At 37.1% G+C, this 17,322-nt stretch overlaps 1 protein-coding gene and 1 pseudogene across 2 annotated transcripts in view; one reads left to right on the top strand and one right to left on the bottom strand.

Moving 5' to 3' along the window:
• The window catches only part of LOC107566919 (ras-related protein Ral-A), an 8,263-nt gene extending 1,675 nt beyond the window's left edge, over window positions 1-6,588 (bottom strand). The window contains exons 1-5 of one of the 2 annotated variants that reach the window (XM_016252496.1): window positions 6,374-6,588; window positions 3,657-3,892; window positions 2,476-2,684; window positions 1,237-1,411; window positions 3-165 (exon numbers count right to left, since the gene is read on the bottom strand). In XM_016252496.1, the coding sequence (XP_016107982.1) occupies window positions 43-165; window positions 1,237-1,411; window positions 2,476-2,684; window positions 3,657-3,770 (621 nt within the window). In that variant the 5' untranslated portion in view covers window positions 3,771-3,892; window positions 6,374-6,588 and the 3' untranslated portion in view covers window positions 3-42. Of the gene's footprint in view, window positions 166-1,236; window positions 1,412-2,475; window positions 2,685-3,656; window positions 3,893-6,373 lie in introns of both variants that reach the window. The other variant, XM_016252495.1, reaches the window with a different exon arrangement.
• Window positions 3,769-14,814, top strand: LOC107566912 (mediator of RNA polymerase II transcription subunit 1-like; annotated as a pseudogene).
• The last annotated feature ends 2,508 nt before the right edge of the window (window positions 14,815-17,322 follow it).

Below are 17,322 nucleotides of genomic sequence, written 5' to 3'. Positions count from 1 at the left end.
ACAGGTACATATGCAAAGGAGGAGAGTAAATGATCGCAGACACTATAAAATGCAACATCTTTCACGGATTCGTTTGGCCAGACTTTTTCTCTTCTTCTTTCCGTTCTTTTCCTTGCTGTCCTCCATCTTCCGAGCGCGAATTTCCCTCATGAGGTCAAAGAACACCTGCAATCAAGACAATACAGCATCTTGGAAAATGCATCACTTTAAATCAATTCTAAATCGCTCGTATTATCAATGAAACAAGAATGTCAACATTAAACGCTCTTTACAAACCATTTACATCCATAACATCACATTTCCAAGTGAAACAGGATCTTGAACGAGAGTGAGACGGATTTGTGACGTCACCCAGCATGGAAGTTAAATACTGTGCACTGATGAATCGTGTACATTAGTGCCAATATTGTTTTCATGCTGCCTTGATTACACTTTAAGAAATAGTTTACCAAAAAAAGAGAATGTGCTCACCCTCAGTCTATCCCAGATCAGGATGAGTGTTTCTTCATCAGGTTTGGAGAAATGTAGCATTGCATCAGTGTCTCTGCAGTGAATGGGTGCCGTCAGAATGAGAGTCCAAACAGCTGATAAAAACATCACAATATTCCACAGCACTCCAGTCCATCAGTGAACATCTGGAGAAGACAAAAGCTGAAACACATCCAGCATCTATAATAACTCTTCCTGCAGTGTAAAAGTGTTCTGGTGTGAATCAGGAGAGAAATCTGCACAGATCAAGCAGCGTTTAAACAGCTCTAAACTAATATGAGGCTGGATTCTGATGTGAGAGACAACAGCAGATGCACTTCTTCACTGGAGGAAGCGTTATTATGGATTATAGCCTCTTGTGTCTTCTCCAGATGTTAACTGATGGACTGGAGTGCTGTGGATTATTGTGATGTTTTTATCAGCTGTTTGGACTCTCATTCTGACGGCACCCATTCACTGCAGAGCATCCATTGCTGAGACACTGATGCAATGCTACATTTCTCCAGATCTCATCTATATCTTGGATGAGCTAAGGGAGAGGACATTTTCAGCAATTTTACATATATGGTTTTATTAAATGTATAGCAATTGTAGTCCAAAAAAGTAGACAAGTAGGTTAAGAATGCATCCTTAAAACCCTTTTTTGAGAACAGGATGTAGTTTCAGTAGCATTTACACAGTAGCTGCCTCCCTGTACACTAGTAAACTATCAATTCAGGTTTACAGATCTGGTTTTGTAGTTCTCACCTTGTCTACGTTGGCGCGGGTTTTAGCCGACGTCTCCACGTAGCACACGCCCCACTGATCCGCTCTGGCTTTAGCCTCGTCTGCGCTCACCTGTCTCCTGTCCTCCAGATCCGACTTATTCCCCACCAGCAGGAAGGGGACGTTCTCGTCTTCCTTCACCCGCAGAATCTGCTCTCTGAGCGAGAGAGTGTCGTTAAGTAGGGGAGTAACGGTACACGTATTCGTACCGGAAATGTTCGGTACAGGTCTCTCGGTTCGGTACGCATGTGTGCCAAACAAATCATTAAATTATTTCAGGAAATTCAGACAATAAATGTCGTTTTGGTGCTCTCTGATGAGGCACAACAGATCGCCGTATACTAACGGCAGCGCGATCATCCATTCCTCTTTATTACTAGTTTTAACGTGAAATAAACTTGAATGAACATCTCACCCCTCACGTAATCGCTTAGTGTTTTTAAAACAGCTTGTAAACAAAATATCACGTAGCACTTTATTTACCTCATCAGTTCACCTGATAAATAAAGTCTAGAGAAGAGCATTTCGCTAAATATTAGACTATATATATATATTTTATTTGACCTGTTGTGATGTCTTAATTATTTAATGCATATGTTTAAATAAATATTTTATGAAACAAGTTATGACTCTGTAATTATTATATTTCAACAACAAATAGAAATTAGAAGTTAATTTAAAAACAATTTACATGTTTGCATACAATTTTATTAATTTGAGTGTTGATTATTAGAGTTAAAAATAAATAGTAATTGAATTTAAGTTTGTCTGTTGTTAATCGTAACCTTATAGACTATTATCCCTAAGAAAATTAATTATATATATAAATTTTTTTTTTTTAAATGCAATTTGTTCAGTAAACCATTGTTAAATTAAAAAAAATAATAATAATAATTATATTTAGCAACCGAAACCATACCGAACATATCACATACAACTAAAAGCAGTCAGAAAAATAATAAAAATAAAAATAAGAATGCCTTCACAAAAAGGTTTTTGCATTTAAACTAAATAACTATTTAAAGTGCCATTACTAAATAAATAACTAAACTATCAGACCAGTCACTCACTGGACAACTACCACAATCAAGCACTGTGGCCCAACCCCAATGCAATCAGACACAAAAGATCAGGGCATAAACAAGATCATCAGTTAAAGAGCAACAGTTCAAGTCTAAAATCAATGCAGCTCCTCTAAACAAGCCCAGCGCTGTAAATCACCTGAAATCAGCAGTGGCTGCAAAAGACTCTAATTCTGTGATGGAGAAGACGCAGAGGAAGCCCTCGCCGCTGCGGAAGTAGTTATCCCGGATAGCAGCGTAATCCTCCTGACCGGCCGTGTCCAGAATATCTATCTGCACCTCCTCGCCGTCCAGAACCACCTTCTTCCTGTAGCTGTCAGCTTTCGTGGGCTCGTAGTCTTCCACAAACTGAGGGACAGAAGTGTTTACATGCAAACAAATACTGATATACATATGCTGATTGGGTTTTATTTAACCCATTTATGAGCTTTAACACTCTGCAAACTTCCATAGGGCCCAGTAACAACTAAAATATTTTATATATATTAAATAATCCAAATTAAAATAATAAACATGTACCATTTATTTCTTATACATTATAATCAGTGTTATTTTAGTGTTATTGAGTTTTCAGTTTCACTTTCATTTTAGCTAGTTTAAATAATTGTGTTGTATGTTTTTGACATTTTTAGTATTTGTTAATGTATTGTTTTTATTAATTTATTTCAGTTATTTTAGTACAAGTTAAAGTACATGAGATTGAGAATGAATAGGCAATATATTTGTATTTTATTTTTATTACATTTGATTAAATCAAGTAACAATTTTAGTTTTAACCATAATAACCCTGATTGTAATATTATACAAATATTTTAAAGATATAGCTATCAACTGTATAAAACCTGCTATCATTTTCCATAATGGCAAACTACAACATTGAGAGGTGATTCATAACATCATCATATGAACAAATGACATTTGTGAGCACAAAACCAGTTTTTTAAGATTTGTAGATCATCTGAAAGCAACTATTTGAAAATCTGGAATCTGAGGGTGCAAGAAAATCTAAATATTGAGAAAATCATCTTTAAAGTTGTTCAAATGAAGTTCTTAGCAATGCATATTACTAATCACACATTAAGTTTTGATATATTTACGGTAGGAAACTTACAAAATATCTCCATGGAACATGATCTTTACTTAATATCCTAATGATTTTTGGCATAAAAGAGAAATGTATAATTGTGACCCATACAATGTATTGTTGGCTATTGCTACAAATACCAGTGCTGCTTATGACTGCTTTTGTGCTCCAGGCTCACATTATTATGATTTCTGCGAGGTAAAATTATTTTAATCACGTGTGGAAGGCATCCTCACCTCATCGTACATGAACTGCAAAGTTAAAGCAGACTTTCCCACACCGCCGCTCCCAACCATGATCACCTTGTGGAGAGCCAGCGAGTTCTGCCCTTTGGGCTTGGCTGCTGCCATGGTAACGGTTGCTAAGGGGCAGGACCGAGAGGAGTCGGGTCGGGAGGCTGTGGAGATGCTGGAGGTCTCTGAAGTGAGGGGTCAGTGTGTTCCAGAGAAGATCATGCACTGCTCGTGTGTACCTGGACCAGATGAAGACAGAAGGTGCACATCTCTTTCTGTAATACTCTACTCGTTGCTTAGCCAAAGTTATCACTGCTTTTCACTTGCTTATGTTCTCCTGACGAACCTAACGCTTTCAGAGTCAGGAGATTTAAGGCATTAACAGTGAGTGCATCTGCTCAAGCATTTCTGTGACATCTGGTCAGTGTTGTTATTGTTAACTAACACTAGAACTAATCAATATTGATTTTGTTCATTGAAATAAAGCAATATTTGGTGAAAAACTTAGAAAAGTTGCCTTAGCAACTAACCGAAACAAGATAAGGTGAAGTACTAATATTTATAAAACTGAAATGTAAATAAATTAGAAATATAAATATATATATATATATATGGAAAGAAAAAAAATGACAAAAGCACAAGAAAATTACTAAAACTTAAACTAAAATTAAACTTAGAATTAGAAGTTGAAGCACTAATTAGTAAAACGGAAATATAATAAATAAAATATTATAAAACAGAGATATAAAAAATGTCAAAATCACATAACAAAATTACTAAAACTTAAACTAAAATGAAAATTAGAAATGTTGCCTAAATAAAATAAGTTGAACGTTAACTACTAATTACTAAAACTGAAATAAAAGGAATATAAATATTATTATTTTTTCAAAAAACAGAAATAATAATATAAAAAACAGGAGAAAAAAAATACACAGTACACATTACAAAATTACTAAAACTTAAACTAAAATTAGAAATAATACCTTGGCAACATACTCAAATAAAATAAGCTAAAGAAGCCGAAGTACTAAAATTATGAAACATAAATATTGATATTTTTAAAAATAGAAATATATATATATATATATATATAAAAATACTACAAAAATGACAAAAGCACACAACAAAATGACAAACTTAAACTAAAAATAAATAAATACTGAAAATATAAGTAATAAAGGCTAATAATTCAAAATATCAGCATATGCTATAATAGTATGTAAATAGTACTAAAATAATAACACCTCAACATGCATCACAGCAAAACAAACCGCTCCTCAAATGACAGCCAGTAACATCAGTTAGATGCGCTTGTGTTATTTTAGAGTTCAAGAAGCGTCAGTTCTACAAAGAATAGAAAGAGACGACTCCCAGCCGAAGCAAATCCATAACACTAGCGGTGATCTAAAGCTGACTGGAGTAAAGGATTGAATGATTCATAACAAGCAGAGCTAGACGAGTCTGTGTGTACATTAGTACATATGAGCATATTATACATGCGTGTGTGTGTGTGTGTGAGTGTGTATCAGTGTGAGTGTGTGTATCAGTGTGTGTGTGTGTGTGTGTGTATCAGTGTGAGTGTGTGTATCAGTGTGTGAGTGTGTGTGTGTATCAGTGTGAGTGTGTGTGAGTGTGTATCAGTGTGAGTGTGTGTGTGTATCAGTGTGAGTGTGTGTGTGTGTGAGAGTGAGTGTGTGTATCAGTGTGAGTGTGTGTGTGTGTATCAGTGTGTGTGTGTGTGTGTGTATCAGTGTGTGTGTGAGTGTGTGTATCAGTGTGTGTGTGTGTGTATCAGTGTGAATGTGTGTGTGTATCAGTGTGAATGTGTGTGTGTCAGTGTGAGTGTGTGTATCAGAACATCACTGGACCCTTGCTGGATCCTCTTCAGTTTGCCTACAGAGCAAACAGGTCTGTGGACGATGCAGTAAACATGGGACTGCATTATGTTCTGCAACATCTAGACAGACCAGGGACTTATGTGAGGATCCTGTTCGTGGACTTCAGCTCGGCCTTTAACACTATCATCCCAAACCTCCTCCTGCCCAAACTATCTCAGCTCTCCGTGCCCAGCTCCGTCTGTCAGTGGAAGTGTGTATCAGTGTGAGTGTGTGTGTATCAGTGTGAGTGTGTGTGTGTGTGTGTATCAGTGTGTGTGTGTATCAGTGTGTGTGTGTGTGTGTATCAGTGTGAGTGTGTATCAGTGTGAGTGTGTGTGTGTATCAGTGTGTGTGTGTGAGTGTGAGTATCAGTGTATGTGTGAATCAGTGTGAGTCAGTGTATCAGTGTGTGTGTGTGTGTGTGTGTGTGTCAGTGTGCTATTCTTTAGGAGTGCCATACTATGGGAATCATTCAATACCACTGTGTATACCATAGCATTAGCATCTGTTACTATGCTATCAGTACTTTTTGTAAGAGTCATTTGTACTGTCTGCTCTGTGTGTCTCTCTCACACACACACACACACACACACGCACACACACACGCACGCACGCACGCACGCATTAGCTTTAATCTAGTAGCACCCGGTCTGGATTTAACATTATAACCACAATATCCGTAGCGATGGCTCGACAGCACACACACACACACACACACACACACGCGCGCACACACACACGCACGCACGCATTAGCTTTAATCTAGTAGCACCCGGTCTGAATTTAACATTATAACCACAATATCCGTAGCGATGGCTCGACAGCAGTGCTGGACCTTACCTTTGTGTGTGCTCGCTCAGCTGGAGGTAATCCAGAGACACAGGACTCCTCTTCCCTGCTCTCTCCGTTACTGCAGACTCCACATCCCGAGCAATGCCATCAGATCCGGACCGAGAGTGCTCTGTATTCACCGCGACTGCAGCCGGTCCGGTCTCCGTGATCTCCGTGGTCTCCGGTGTGGCGGCAGGCAGAGCTGGGTGTGTGTCGGGTCACATGCAGGGAAGCGGCGCGCGGCGGCTGTCTGCGCATGCGCAGGCGATCCCCCTGCGAGAACTGAATCAGTAGCCTCTGACTCACTCAGTGCTAGGGTCTTTAGTTCGGCCCTTCGGGTTTATACACGTCTCTCATAGTTATATGTGCTGAAACAAATCTCTTGAGCACAGTCTGAAAGTAATTAACCAGTCTGAGATGAACCTGGTAAAGTTAAAGCCACATCTGGTATTCCTGAAGACAAACAATATCTCAAACCAGCTCTGCTGGTCATAGATGGTTTAAACTGGTCTAGTTTCTTTATTTGACTCCCTAACTCTAGCACTCTCTCTTCTAGGTCTACTTTATCTATCTATTTTTTGTTGTTGTTTTTTTTAAACGACCCTTTAAGACTTGCACTCTATTTGTTTTCTAACTGCTTATTTTCTATATACCTCTAACACTAGCTTTATCCTTTTTCTATTCTATTTGCTAAATCTATTATATAATTAACAAACAAAACAAAAAAAAACCTTGCTACATGTACCACTGCGTTAAGCTAACTGTCATAGCACTTATTATTGCTCTTTTGTTGATTCTGATTGTCCTCGTCTGCTAAATGACTAAATGTAAATGTTTAGCTGGCTAAGTGCCTCAAAACAGGCTGAAAGGCCAGACAAGCAGCTTAGGCTGGCTTCAGATATGTTGTTTTTATTCTTAGCAGGTATCTACCATCATATTTTGCAACGCGGAAGTAATCTGCTTCCTGTGAATGTGCCAGACTTCTGATTCATTAGCCGCTCTGCGTAACTAGAACAACAAAGGGCAGTAAACGGTTAAACAACTTGTGCTACAAACCAGTGTGATTGTAATTAGGATGATAAATTAAAATAATATGCTACCAAGAAATACCAGATTGCAATATCAGGCAGCATAACGGGATGTTTTTGTACAGGTAAAATAACAGCGACACTGGAAGCCGTGCACAGGTAATGCCCGCTCTCAAGTTAAACATTAGCTGGATGCAATAATTATCCAAAAAACAAAATGCAAATCTTTACAGGTGGTGTGTCACCTCCGTAGGTCCTGTAAGACCAAGACTTTACTGTCTGACCTTAAGTCCAAACATGCTGATAAATCTTGGAAGGACACCGTTCAACTTGTGCGGAGATGCATGGTAAGAAAATTGCCTTCACGAAATATCCAAAAATGAAAATAAAGTGATTTATTCACTCCTGTGTCATGTCTGCAGAGCTGGGTAGTAACCGATGTAGCGAATCAGCTCGTGGGGAAATATGAATAATTAACCATAACTAGTTATAATTAACTATTCATATTTTAGATTGTAAGAAGTGTTTCAACATGGCATCGACTACTGATGAACACATTCATTTTTATTTGAGGTATCACTCAGTCGGTTATATTACCATGTATTACTTTGGAAGGCATTTGTCTTTCAAACACATTAAAATTCACCAACTTTTTTGTCATCTGATCCTCTTTCACCTAATATGTTTTTATTTGAAGTACCCCTGAGATTTTAGAATACATATTTTAATAATGAAGTACCACATTTGCATGGTTCTCTGATGTCGATTATGGTCACATGGCATGCAGGTAAACTAATACAACATTTCATTTTTTCATTATTTGTTTTAATTCAACATTTTAATTATTTAATTAATTAGCTTGTCATTAAACACACAATCCCCCTGCAGTTCCTTCACAAACCTTGGGAAACCTTGACGTAATATAATATTCAATGCACTTCATGTTGATAACAACAAATGGAATCTATTTTCTTATTCTTTGTATTTTATGTCAGTATGGTACCAGACGAGAGCAACGCTCCTGTGGTGAGACGACGTGCTTATAATATTGTGGATATAGAAGTCTGTGAAATGCGTGAACAGCTTTGACATTCTTCTAAAAGTCTCTTTTTGTTTTCCACGAAAGAAAGACTGTCATACAGGTTTGGAATGACATGAGGATGAGTAACGGCACGCATTGTTTATACTGTTTAATTCACATTGCACTTCAAGCCATATAGCGTCACACATGCATGTGATGTCATATAGAAGAGGTCAAGGCTGGGTCAATTATTGCGCATTAGAGTCCAAACTTAAGTCTCTCAGACATCAGCCTCAGGTTGTTGCCATTATGTGCGTGCACAACCTTCCAAATCTATTCCAGATGTTCAGCTTGAGACTGCATAAATCAGTGCCAGAATAATATGCAAACAGCAGGTCGTTCTCCAGAAAGATGATTCAATCTGAGTTTCTCTGAGCAGCTGTAAGGTTGGAAGGTCCCTGCAGGATATGCTTGGGGTTATATATTTGTCTCAGAACGTCATTCCTCTGGACTTTTCAACATTTCTCAGTATTGCTGCTGTGGTGAAACAAGCAGGTGAAGAGAATTTTTCTTAAAAAAAAACAAAAGACAGGAGTCTGTGAGCCAATCGCACAATGTCTTCAGAAGATCAACGACGCGCTTGGACGAGGATGTCTTTGAATTCAACTCTAACATACTTCTGTTTTTTTCAAAGAGGGTTTGAACTTTTCCTACACACAGATATTGCACTTAGATCGCAACATCCAATATTTTTTTATGCTTTAATATGAGATAATCAGCAGGGTTAATATTGCTTAAAGTCGTCATGCAATGGAAATTCATCTGTTTTCTAAATGCATGCTGTTCATCTTTTTGTGATGAGCTTGTTTTTTTGTTTTTTTGAGCCTGTAATTTTTAATCCTATCCAACAACTAATGGATTGAGTCGAGTCTTCGTCCTACATTTGTTTGTACAATTTTTAACAATGTTAAACCAAGTATAATTTTAAAGTGTTTTTTTTCCTTCCTTTGTCTCACCCAAAAATTGCCACAGATGCTGGCATGGTGTTACAAAACATACATACAAACAAACGCTCTGATGTACTTCACAATGCAAAAGAAAAGATCTGTTGTTAATTGTTACATTGCAACTTTAAGCTGTGTACCTTCAGATTAAGTCAGAACTTTCCTGTAGAACCAATGGAGAACTGGGGATTACCCTGGAAAACCTGTTTGAACACAGTCATTATTTTTGCAGTTCTGCACAGTGCCAGCTGAGATAGAAATTACACCTTTAAAGCTGTGCTGAATTGATCGTTCATCTGAAGTCCCTGTATTTTATTATTTTTTCAGACTGTGTATTGACATAGACATCCTTGTTTGCGTTCCTCACAATTTAATACTTAATCAATATTTTAAAAGCTTGTATGAGTTTCAGATTTCATTGCTGTTCCTTCAAACCCTCTGTGCAGCTGGCTCTTATCATTTAAGCTGACAGACTCCTGGTTTTTGTAGATTGGCGTCACATATGAGCCCCACAGAGACGGTGTGTTACCTGAGGGTGACCCATCACGGCGAAGCTCCCGTGGTGAGACGACATGCTTCTAATATTGTGCAAAAGAGTGTGAAATGCATTAACATGGTTTGGTTTGGTTTGTAGTCCAGCCCATCACTCCTCCAGTTGTTGAGGTTAATCAAAATGTTCTTTATTTCAAGAGAAAAATGCATTGAAATATATTGGAGGTGGAGTAAAATGGTTATCGCATTCCCGCAGAATGAAGAATTTTCAAGAGTTCTCTCTAAAGTTGGATGATCTTGCCTCTTTTTGCATCATCCCTGGAGACAGGTATTGCCTTCTGGTATCTGATTATGAGTAGCGCTGGGCAATGATTAATCACGATTCATTGCATCCAGAATAACGTTTTTGTACTGTGTGTATTTATTATGTATATATAAATACATACACATGCATGTATATATTTAAGAAAAATTTAATGTTTATATATTCAACATATTTATATGAATGTAAATGTATACATGTAAATATTTTCTATATACTATATGTGTGTGTCTTTATATATGTGACCCTAGAGCACAAAACCAGTCATAAGGGTCAATTTTTCGAAATTATACATCATCAAATAAGCTTCCATTGATGTATGGTTTGTTAGGATAGGACAATATTTGGTCGAGATACAACTATTTGAAAATCTGGAATCTGAGGGTGCAAAAAAATCTAAATATTGAGAAAATCATCTTTAAAGTTGTTCAAATGAAGTTCTTAGCAATGCATACTACTAATCAAACATTAAGTTTTGATATATTTACGGTAGGAAATTTACAAAATATCTTCATGGAACATGATCTTTACTTAATATCCTAATGATTTTTGGTATAAAAGAAAAATTTATAATTTTGATCCATACAATGTATTGTTGGCTATTGCTACAAATATACCCCAGCGACTCAACACTGCTTTTGTGCTGCAGGGTCACATATATATATAATAAATATACACAGTACACACACACACACACACATATTATGTACACAAAAACTTTTATTTTGAATGCGATTAATCGCGATTAATCATTGCCCCGCACTAATTATGAGGTAATGATTTATTCTGCTCGTATATTTCTGTAACTATGAGTGTTCTCTGGCAGTGATGTCAAATATAAAATCCACGCCTCTCTTCGACAGCTGGAAACAGATCTCTTCAAAATATCCCATTTACCAAGGTGTGGGAAACCAGCACATGTTTCTCAAGATGAAAGTCTGTTCTCATATAATGCAGTGAGCACGGTCTCCTCTAGGTCTCTGAGAGAAAGTGACCTTCACGCTGACCTCATCATGAACGGCAGGACTGGGAACATCCAGCCAGGCAAAGAGGGTACGCAAGAGAGATGTTTAATGTGAAATATGAACCTGTTCTCTAATGTCTCCTTCCTCACCGGAGCTCCTCTGACAGCCGAGCACTACATTAGATCTTCTCATGGGGTTGTCAAACACAGGTATTAAAACAGTAGCTCGGCACATAACTTCTAATCCAGTGTTACTTTTGTATTTATATATTGTTATAGTTTTTGATTTGGCTTTTTTTGAAAGGTTTCTTTAAAAAAAAAAATTCACTTCATTTTTTTTCACGTTTAATTTTCGTTTAAGTTTTAGTAATTTTTTGTGTGTATATTACATATTGTCATTTATTAGTTTTTTCCTCTGTTTTAGTAATTTTAGTAGCCATTTTATTTCCGTTAGTCGCCAAGGCAGCATTTCTAATTTGTTTAAATGCATATACTGTATATATATATATATATATATATATATGTATATATGTATGTGTGTGTGTGTGTGTGTATGTATATGTGTGTATGGTGAAAAATTTAAGGGGGTCTGAATACTTTCCGTACCCACTGTATATATATATATATATATATATACATATATATTTTTTTATGTTTTATATTTTTAATGTTTTTAATGGGGTCTGCTCATCAAGGCTGTATTTATTTTATAAAAAATACAGAAAAAAATGTAATATTGTGAGATATTATTTCAATTTCTAATATTGGTTTTCTGTTTTAATCTCTGTTAAACTGTAATGTATTTCTGTGATGCGCAGCTGTATTTTTAGCATCATTACTGCAGTCTTCAGTGTCACATGATCTTCAGAAATCAGTATAATATGCTGATTTATTATCAGTGCTGGAGACTGTTGTGCTGCTTTAAGGTTTTTATTTGTATTTTTTGGAAGCTGAGACTTTTTTCTGGATTCTTTTATGAATAAAAAGTTAAAAATAACAGCATTTATTTAAAATTAAAATATTTTCTGACAACATGAGTCTTTACTATCAATTTAACACATCCTTGCTGAATAAAAGTATTCTTTACTTTCAAAAAAAGAAAGAAAAAAAATGTACCGATTTCAAACTTTTGCACAGTAGTGTATATTGTAACACAAGATTTCCATTTTGAATAACTGCTGGTTTTTTAAAACTCTTTTTAATAGTTTTAATTTTAGTAAACAACAGTTCTAATAAGTCCAATCAGATAACTATAAAATACCCAGTGGCATCGTTTTTAATTTTAGTTTTACTTATAGTAGTCAACATTTGAAGTGGATCAAAAAAGTTCATCAAAGAACGTTTTTAGGTTTTAGGACAATTTTGATGAAAGGTTTTGTGCCCTGAACAGATGCTTTTGACCCTTCACAATTCCCTTTAACCCCAGCCTAGCTCTAGAGAGAAGAATGAATGGTGCAATGTCGAGTTTTCTGACCCTTATTATATCAGCCAAGATGAAATCTTCATTTTTTGTGTGCTCTAGGTTTCCAGTGTTTCAGTCGCTCACTGAATCCTGCTCTGAATTACTCCCTGCCACCTTTCTTCTCAAACTACCGCCACCGTTACCCATGCTTATGTCCTTCATAGAGAAAATGGGCAAGGTCACAGGTGCATCATACGTTGAGACGTGATGGTTGAACCATATCATGTACCCATGCCGAGTAACCGGTCTCCAAACATTACTCAGATGGAGTTATAGCTGAGAAACCCCAGCAGGTGGAGCCTCTACCTCAACTTCTCATGAAGACCAGCAAAACGCTGAGCTCCAAGACCTCCTGGACAGATGGGGTTCAGTTTGTTGTGGTCTGTTTGCAACCCAAGCCACCAAGCTTTACATAAACAACTACGTATGCCATGATAATGACATATATTGCACAGAGAGATTACGGGATATTCAGAAGTTTTGTTTGTTTCATTACTGGCCACTGTACATTATTTGCATTGAACTGTACTTGTCATTCTGTGCTGCTAGAAGATGTTTATTTTGGGACAGCAAAAGAGTAGGCGTTCGTTAATTTGCTCTTCTCTGTTTCGCTCTTATTTACCTTGGTTACTGTCTTTAATGTTTCTCAGCCATTGCCTGCCTCTGAGTACCACAGTTATGTGTCCCTGGGGCCGTTTGGGGCCGAGAGTCCTGGAAAGGAGCCTTAATTCACGCAGTCCCCTTCACACACCCCGGCCATGTCCCTGCCTCACTGGATCTCCTTCGCCATCAGTCTACCATCAACCTCCTGCTGGCAAGCTGCTTCAGTAACCACAGCCACCACATAGGTTATTAATACAGCTTATTCATGCATTCAGCTGGCAGTAGACTGGCAGCACCTTCTCTCAGACTCATTTGCCGTAATTTAAGATTTTGCTTTTTCGTGAGCTGTAGATGCTGGCTAGCTGTATGACCTGAGATGTGAGATCCTTCCAGAATCAGACCACTGCCTTTCCGTTACATTCAGCCTTGATGATAACATCCACCTGGCTGTTCGTAAGAGCTCACTGATGAATTAAGCAAATTCATTGCATGCTGTCTGAAATGTTTTAAATCATATTTTGGCAATACAATATGGAAATGTAATTTTCTGTGCTAGTTCAGGTGACGGTGGTGGACTCTCATCAGATGAGCTGCAGACTTCTGATGCCTGATTTCGTGGATCATAAATCCGTTGGACGCATCCTTATGCGGTGCGTCTAACATTTTGCATCACTATTGCACATGCTCACAAATAATTATGTAATTTTTGCATTTGAGAATGGTTCTGTTAACCATACCAATAACAAACTCAAAACCTAAAAACCTTATCAAAATTGCATAAATGAAAATGGGCATCAGTTACTCGCTCTCATGTCATTCCAGATTCATAAGATGTTTGAGAAACACATTAAGATATTTTAAAGATATTTCCGTTCCTCAGTTGAAAGTCAATTCACCCAAAACTTTGACGTCGTAAAAGAAATCCATAAGAATGAAGCTGTTTAATCTGAGTCTTCTGAAGAGACATGGTCACTTTATATGATAAACAGGTTTATTTAGGCTTTTTTCGCATATAAACCAATGCACAAACGAAGAGCACATAAGATATGGTCAATGAAAGCTCAAACATGTTTGCTTGACACTCGGAGGACCGAAATCTCTCAGGTGTCATGCAAAATATCTTCATTTGTGCTTCAACAAAAATCTTGGGTTTGAAACAACATGATGGCAGAATTTTATCGGTGAACTGTACCTTTAAAAAAAACAATGAGTTTATGGACCGACGTAATCCTCTGAAAGCTCTGCAGATTTCCACAGAATTGAAACACACTCTTGTTTGCAGAGTCCAGACCTTCCATGTTTACTAAATATTTAGCTTTCACCTTCGTATAAGCGTGCAGTGCTCTCAGATTTTGTTCTCTCAGATATTTTTACCCCAAAATGCCCAGAAAATGTTAATGATTCAAAGTGAGCCTTGTCCCAGAGTGCTGCTTGTTCTCTGGAAACTCCCTCTGCTCATGAATCATCCTTCACCCATTTGCTTTTCTGTCCAGATGCATGTCCATCCCCATCACGAGGAGGGCCATACGCAGGGAAGTCAAAAGAAGTCAATAAGAAATCAGAGCTGTTCTTGGTCATATTGTGCATGATTTATCATGCACTTGTTGCATGTATTTCAAAGAGAAAAAATACTTATCTTCATTATCCACTGAATCACAGAATAGTCTTTAGTACTAAACAAACTGCAAAATGCAGCATTTTTAAGTGCATTTATTTATTATTATGCATGGATCACTTCCAGTAGCACTGCAGAAGCTGGCCGGTGGTTGTCTATGGGACACCCTTAGCATTTCTGTATTTAATGCGTAAAAATCCGCTTTGGCAGATCAATTTGCGCTCGGCAAAATAGATGCTTTAGATTCTCCCTGTGGTTTTCCACCAAAAGAGCCTATTTTATCTGTTAACTTATTCCTACAATTTAATAAGTAAAATCTGCTTGCACGTTGTGGTCCATAAATGTTGTTGTCATTTCAGTGCTTAAGCCGCACAATGAATGAATCCAATTGTATAAAATAAAGCATCCAACCAAGTGCCATTTTAAACTAAGAATATTTTTTAAAAAGGCCCATTAATACATGTAGCTTCAAGGAACATTTTCCATATGATAATGTGAAGCACATGTTCCAAGTTCAGCTAATACATTGACACAACTAAAATAAGTATACTGCTCTAAATGTCACATCTGGACATTTGGGAACAAAATGTGCCGTTTGTTTCCTCTATATTAATATTAATAGGGAGTAATGCATGTCAGAGACCCTCTGATGGACAAAATCACATCCAACATGGTCACAGAAGATGATAGCAGGTTAAAAAGTAAGTTGTGAAGTTCTGTTAAAAGCACCGCATGCAGTAACACACATTATATATTATATTACTGTAATGTCAATACATCTGGATACAGTACTGTTTGGTTGTTATGCATTACTTCAAAACTGTTATAAATGTGTCCTATAAGCATCAGTTGTGTTCACAAATCTTCTCCCATGGCCTCATGGGAGAGTAAAGTGTCCATTGTGTGACCCTCAGAGTCTCACTGGAAGTTGTAGGACATCCGGTATTTTTCGCCTACTTTTAATGACTACTGTGAATTCAGACATACTTTTGATTATATTACTGTAATGTCAATACATCTGGATACAGTACTGTTTGGTTGTTATGCATTACTTCAAAACTGTTATAAATGTGACCTATAAGCATCAGTTGTGTTCACAAATCTTCTCCCATGGCCTCATGGGAGAGTAAAGTGTCCATTGTGTGACCCTCAGAGTCTCACTGGAAGTTGTAGGACATCCGGTATTTTTCGCCTACTTTTAATGACTACTGTGAATTCAGACATACTTTTGTGTGTGTGTGTGTGTGTGTACTATTTAGTAGGGAACAGTGTAGAGGAAAGTTACTTTTAAAAGTAATGCATTACGATATTGTGTTACTTCCTTAAAAAGTAACTGAAACTTGTGTTACTTTTTCTCATCTTTCTCATTTGTGTTATTTAACATTTAATTATTACAGGTTTGAGTTTGCATTTCACTGCACTCTATAAAATGCTGGGTTGTTTCAACCCAACTTTTTTTAGAGTGTGTATTTATTCATTTTGAGGAACACTGAAACTGTTTTTGTCCGAGTGATACGAGTAAATACTCCCTCTACAATGCATTACTTTACTAGTTACTTGAAAAAGTAATCTGATTATGTAACTCTTTGTAATGCATTACCCCCAACATGTGATGTGATGACAGAGACATTGTGACATCACAGTACCTTTTTTTTAGAACACTAACCCAACCAATGGGTTCAGTTTTTACATTAAAATTTTAACCCAAAAGTTGGGTTAGTCCATATTTGACCCAAAGTTGGGTTGAAACAACCCAGCTTTTTTTAGAGTGTGTATTTATTCATTTTGAGGAACACTGAAACTGTTTTTGTCCGAGTGATACGAGTAAATACTCCCTCTACAATGCATTACTTTACTAGTTACTTGAAAAAGTAATCTGATTACGTAACTCTTTGTAATGCATTACCCCCAACATGTGATGTGATGACAGAGACATTGTGACATCACAGTTCCTTTTTTTTAGAACCTGGTGCCACTGTAACAAAGGTATATGCTATTAGTAAAGGTTTCATCAATAATAACTGCTACATTACTACAAATGCTAACTTTGAGGAGTCTGGAGCATAAACCTGGCCTTCTGCTTCTGGTCAAATGCCTCTTCAAAACTGGATGTTTTTTGTTGACTTTAATGATTTGGACCCCATCCTCCAAAAGGAAGAACTATTTAATATGACTAAAACCTCAGATTTTGCAACTTCAATATCTGACCTTTAAAGTGCTCTCCAAAGCTCAGGTTTCACAGCCACTTTCAAAACCACATTTTGAGCAGCTGGCTCAAGGTTTTCTTCCTGTTGTTTTGCTATCACATCTGCACATGTGTGTCTGTGTGTGCCCGTCTGCATCAGAGACGGGAAGTAGATAGCGTTCTTGGGTTGCAGAGCGTTTGGCTGTGAAGGTTTTCTCTGGCTTGGCATTTGACCTCAAGCCAACAGACCGCTGATTGGTAC

The sequence above is a fragment of the Sinocyclocheilus grahami genome, unplaced genomic scaffold (genome assembly GCF_001515645.1).
Source record: "Sinocyclocheilus grahami isolate Dianchi unplaced genomic scaffold, SAMN03320097.WGS_v1.1 scaffold1112.1, whole genome shotgun sequence".
Lineage (NCBI taxonomy): Eukaryota > Metazoa > Chordata > Actinopteri > Cypriniformes > Cyprinidae > Sinocyclocheilus > Sinocyclocheilus grahami.
The sequence above is the reverse complement of the archived record's forward strand: the minus strand, read 5'-3'. Positions and strand labels throughout refer to the sequence as shown.